General features: G+C 32.0%; 1 protein-coding gene across 1 annotated transcript; it reads left to right on the plus strand.

Annotated features, from left to right (window-relative positions):
* The first annotated feature begins 437 nt into the window (after positions 1-437).
* On the plus strand, positions 438-3,510 carry HELRODRAFT_185675 (hypothetical protein). The gene is made up of 3 exons (XM_009020672.1): positions 438-743; positions 955-2,297; positions 2,319-3,510. Exons 1-2 carry the CDS (start codon positions 609-611, stop codon positions 1,564-1,566), a joined length of 747 nt encoding a protein of 248 aa, XP_009018920.1. The 5' UTR covers positions 438-608; the 3' UTR covers positions 1,567-2,297; positions 2,319-3,510.
* Positions 3,511-5,066: the final 1,556 nt, after the last annotated feature.

A 5,066-nucleotide genomic window follows, 5' to 3' on the forward strand; every position in this document is an offset into this window, starting at 1 on the left:
ATTCTCTGCCTTTCTGTTCGTACATTCTCGTCATCACTTTTCCGACTGACTGACTCTTCGTCATCATATTTCCTGTTTTTTTGTTCGGAAGAATAATGTATTTCACAAAACCGGAGATCGCCCGTGTATGTGTGAGTGTGTCTGTTTGTGTAAAATAATAAAAATAGTAAAATAATAATCAAAAACAGTAAAATAATTCAGGAAAAAAACCTCAAAATAGTTGATAATAAATTCTTTGTGTGACGTAATCACAGAAACCCATGTGCTTCTTCCCGCTCTTTCATGTAGAGCGCGCGCTTAAACTCATTAACATATAATAGGCTTCCTTATAAAGTTAGTCCCGCCTTTCTCGTTGATTGACGTATCATTGTTCAGCTTGTAGTCTCACAATGGATATAAAAGCCCGCCATTCTATGCATTTCAAGATTATTTGCGGCAAAGTTTTTTTTATTAGTTGTTATTTATTTTACCGTGAAAGAAAGTAAGAAAGTCAATTGAGAAGAGATTCATTAAGTTCAGTCGAAGGAAATTTTGTAATTTATTTCAAATTGTTGTCAATTTGTATTAATTGTAATTTAGTTTCAAACATTCGCAAACAAACATTAAAAATGTCATCCACAAGTTCACGTGGTTTGAGTTTGAGCTTGCCAGTCGATTCAGATGAATTAGGGCTTAGGACTTTGGGGAATTTCTATGCACCCCACCTCAACTATGACATTGAGAGGCTCTTTCTTCGTCCAGATGTGAGTTGTCACCTTTTTAAATTTCTTTTTTATTTTATTTTCTATTTTTAAAATAATGATTAATTTTCTGATAGTTCTGTAAATATTCAATTCAAATTTAGACTTGAATATCACCTTCAAAAATAATTTTAAAGTAGTGCACACAAACTGCACAGTTGTGCACACGGACTCTACTTCTACTTAGTTTTCAATACTTTAAAAACTTTTTCAGTCTCCAGAATCTGATGAACCGTCCCAGGAAGATGGCGAAGGCAAGTCAGTTTGGAAGGAGTTTGAAAAAAATGGGCAGGATGCAGAGTTGGATGAGTTGGACAGACTGTTCAGAGGTATGAACAACAACAAATCTTCGGTACCTTCAGTCTCAAATGATTCTGGCCTTGAGTCACATTCATCCACTCCTATATCTGGAGTACAGCAAATATTTGATACCATGCTATCGTCAGTCAACATTCTTGAAATTCTCAAAGAAAGAGAACGTCTTCACCAGAGAACGAAGCATAAAACTAAAGGCAAATCTGGCGAGCCCGCACTTGTCTGCGTTTTCTGTCGCAACAACAAAGAACCTGAGTGCGTCGCTAACTCACATTTAGTTAAGGACGAAAAAGGTCAAGTGACATGCCCGATACTCTACATCTACACATGTCCGATTTGTGGGGCCACTGGCAAGGCTGCCCACACCATTAAGTACTGCCCCTACAACACTGGGGAGAGGTTTTATGTGCCCCCACTCACACGCAAGACCGGCAATCGCAGTCAGGACAATGTTGGGCCCGTTAGAAGTAGTTTTGGTGTGTCCATTTGCGACAATGATGATAGCCAGTAGTCACAGCAGTCTTAATAGGTGGTGGCGATGTGGGTAGGTGTTCATCATCGTTTGTTTGTAATAGCATAGAATTTCTTCTGTTTTGTAAGTAATGCAAATGAATTTGTATTAAATTTTTTCCATCATATGATGTAATTGTATTATATTATTGTGCTAATTGAATATTGGTCATCAGTCAGCTGTTTAAAAGTGGTGTTGATTGTCTTTGGTTGCTATGCTGATGATTGCAGAACAGAATGATGACATGATGATGAAACATTTATGATGATGAAACATTTATGATGATGAACAACAATATAGTAATGTGAAGTAATGTATTGTAGAGTCATTACATTTGGAGATGAAATAATACTGATTGTGACCTGATTTGGATAATTTGAATTTGAAGAAGGCTGTGAGCTAAGGTAGGATGGTGGTAAAGACATTGTTGTAATGATTAAATGACATTGATGATGTTGGCTGTGTAATGTTTTATCAGCTGAGGGTCTGTCTGTCTGCCTGTCTTGTGTTTCAATAATTCTTAATACTTGATGCTTATTACAAACAGTGGTTCCTCTGATCTCATTCACTCATTTTATTTCTGGTCATGCACTTGTGTGTGTGTATATATATATATATATATATATATACATATACTTTCTTTTTTTGACTTGCATATATATGTAAATGGAACTTGTCTTAATTTTTTAAACTTTTTCTTTGCATTTATCTATATATATATATATATATATATATATATATATATATATATATATTGTAAATCAAACAGATATTTATGTACATTCTCATGTGCATGCAAACTAACTATATGTATATATATATATATTATATATATATGTGTATAGAAAGAACAATTTAAACATTGTATATATAATTCTCCATAATTTTATCTGTATATTTGAATTTGAGGAGTTTAATTTGTGGTAAATATTCTGCTGCAAGTGCACCTATGTGCCTTCCAATGTTTTAAATAGAAATGATATGTACCAACTGAGGATGTATTGTGTTGCTGATTAACATTTAAATCTAGAAATGTTTTGAGGCTTTTTTTAAATGAATTTTTTCCATGAAATGAATATTACTCTTTGGAGTTTTAATGGTAAACAATGTATTCCTATCTGTTGTTTATAATGTTTGTGTATTTTTTCTTTTATTTTTTTTTTTTATAAAAAATATTTTTTACCTATGTGCCTACCAAAATTGGTAACATTTCACATTTAAATATTTCATTTGAATAAACTAGAAAAAATGTTTGTATAATTTTATATAAAAAAAATAATTTTTTATTCGTTTCTATTTTGTAATTTTTTCATTCCTACTATATGTGTAGTCATTCAAAACCATTGAAAAAAAAACACTAACCCAGCCATCAATTCTTTTATCAATCCATCACTAATCGTCATCAATCCACCAGTTTGTTCCTACTAATTTCTGAAAGCTGATTTCGAAATTAACATAATTTATGTCTATGCATTAATTTATATGCAAATTTGTATCTGATATGCAATTTTAATTCCAGAATGAAATTGTATTTAGTGCCTATAAATGAATGAAAAAGAAAAACAATTGAAAAGACTTCTTTTTATTTTTCCACGTTTTTGTATTTTTTATTGTATTAATATTTTTAATTGTTCTTGTTAAGCCTTATATATTTTAAATTCATCGATTTTATATAATGGCATTCTAGATGATGAATTTTTATATGAAAACACATACATACATAACTGTGTACACACAGACACACATGTTTATATGTGTGTGTGTGAGTATATAATGAGAAGAAGTATATTTAAATGGTTTGTATATTTGCTATTTTAATTGTTTAAGTTGTGCATTTTAAAAACAGAAGAATATTGATACATGCTGCTGCTACATATTATATTTCGAGGCACAAACGTTTATATTCCTATGGTATGTATGTCTTTTATACTGAATATATACTTAATATTTTACACGTGTCTTTCGGTTTCTATGTCTTAAAAATAAAATTAAAAAATTGGCTATGCTGAATGAGGCAAGAAAAAGTACTTCACATTTATGGAAATTAGACGAGATGGTTTAATGGTTAAAAGTTCCTGGTTTTGATGTTACAGAAGCCAGGTTTGAAGGCAGAGTGTCTTAAGATAGTGTCTTTTGGAAAATAAATACGTATAGCAATAGCTAATTATCTTTAATACGGAAAATAAATGCTAAATAATGTCAATAAAATGAATTAGTCTAAGAACAAGTTAACCTCTAATACATAAGAATAGGCTAGACCAACAACAACACACTAAGTGCTTAAACAATAAAAATTGATTTCAATGCAAATACATTCAACTAGCAATTCCTTTAACAAAGTACACACAACACACACATGTGTCGGTTGGTTTGTTTGCTACTTAGCATTTGTACACAAACTCGTTAACACGTGTGTAATTTAACGTAATGTATTGTCGAGTTGTTAATTTGATTTTTTTACAATGAGTTGAGCTGTTAATTTGAAAACTAGACTAACCAAGCTTAGCGCTGCGTTTGTATTATAGCTTGCTTTTAGTTGAAAAATTACGTTCTAAAGGTGTGTGTGTGTGTGTGTGTGTGTAGTGTAGTGTATGGAATCAGCTCAAACTTACATAACATTATAAGCCGGATAACAAAATGTATTTTGCTACTTTCGTTAGCACGTCTACGCTAATGAACAGTGTATTGAACGTTTGAAAGTTTCCCAACAATGGAGAGGAGGCACATTTGAAAATGTGAAACATAGTCTCAGAGTTAACATCAACAGTATACTAATGCATATGATATGACAACAATCATGATATCCAAACAGACACACACACAAACAAACCACATAAGTCATAAAATTACTGGTTATTTGTGTGTATACGTTCATGCCACATCGATATGTGTGTTTATAAAACTAAACAAATAATTTTATTAACACATAGATAAACGATATATATATATATGTGTGTGTGTGTGTGTGTGTTTCTGTTTGTGTCTGTACGTGTGTGTATGCACATATGTGTGTGTGAGTTGACTGTATGTGTGTGCGTGTTGTGTCTGTCTGTGCGTGTGTGTCTGTGTGTGTGTTTGTTTTGTATTTATGCAAACAACTATAATAAAAGTGAACATTGTTTAGTTATGTCACACAAACAAACAAACAGAAAGACATGAACATTCAAATTCAATGCCTATAAATACAATACATGTCCCGAAGCGATCTACAAATGTTGTTTTGTGTTGTGTATGTGTGCGTGCGTGTGCGAGTTTTTGTGTGCGTGTGTGTGTGTGTGTGATTGTAACATCCATTAACAGGTTGTTGTTAGTGAGTGGGGAAGGAAGAAGATGGAAAAAGTGGAGGAATAATTGCTGGCGTTTACACTCATAATAAAACTTGAATACTCAAACGTGAATTTATTTTCAATTTTAAAATGTTGATTTCATTTCATTAAGCAATGTAAATGCCGAAGTATTAAGGTATTTGGTATAGGAAGACATTGTATGTATGTATGTAT

Source organism: Helobdella robusta, assembly GCF_000326865.2.
Source record: "Helobdella robusta unplaced genomic scaffold HELROscaffold_28, whole genome shotgun sequence".
Taxonomy (NCBI): domain Eukaryota; kingdom Metazoa; phylum Annelida; class Clitellata; order Rhynchobdellida; family Glossiphoniidae; genus Helobdella; species Helobdella robusta.

What these genes read in the sequence shown, in the direction of transcription:
- HELRODRAFT_185675 (XM_009020672.1), top strand. Translation starts at nt 609, where the DNA reads ATGTCATCCACAAGTTCACGTGGTTTGAGTTTGAGCTTGCCAGTCGAT. An exon ending in GGCTCTTTCTTCGTCCAGAT is followed by an intron (nt 744 to 954) that starts GTGAGTTGTCAC and finishes AAACTTTTTCAG; the next exon opens with TCTCCAGAATCTGATGAACC.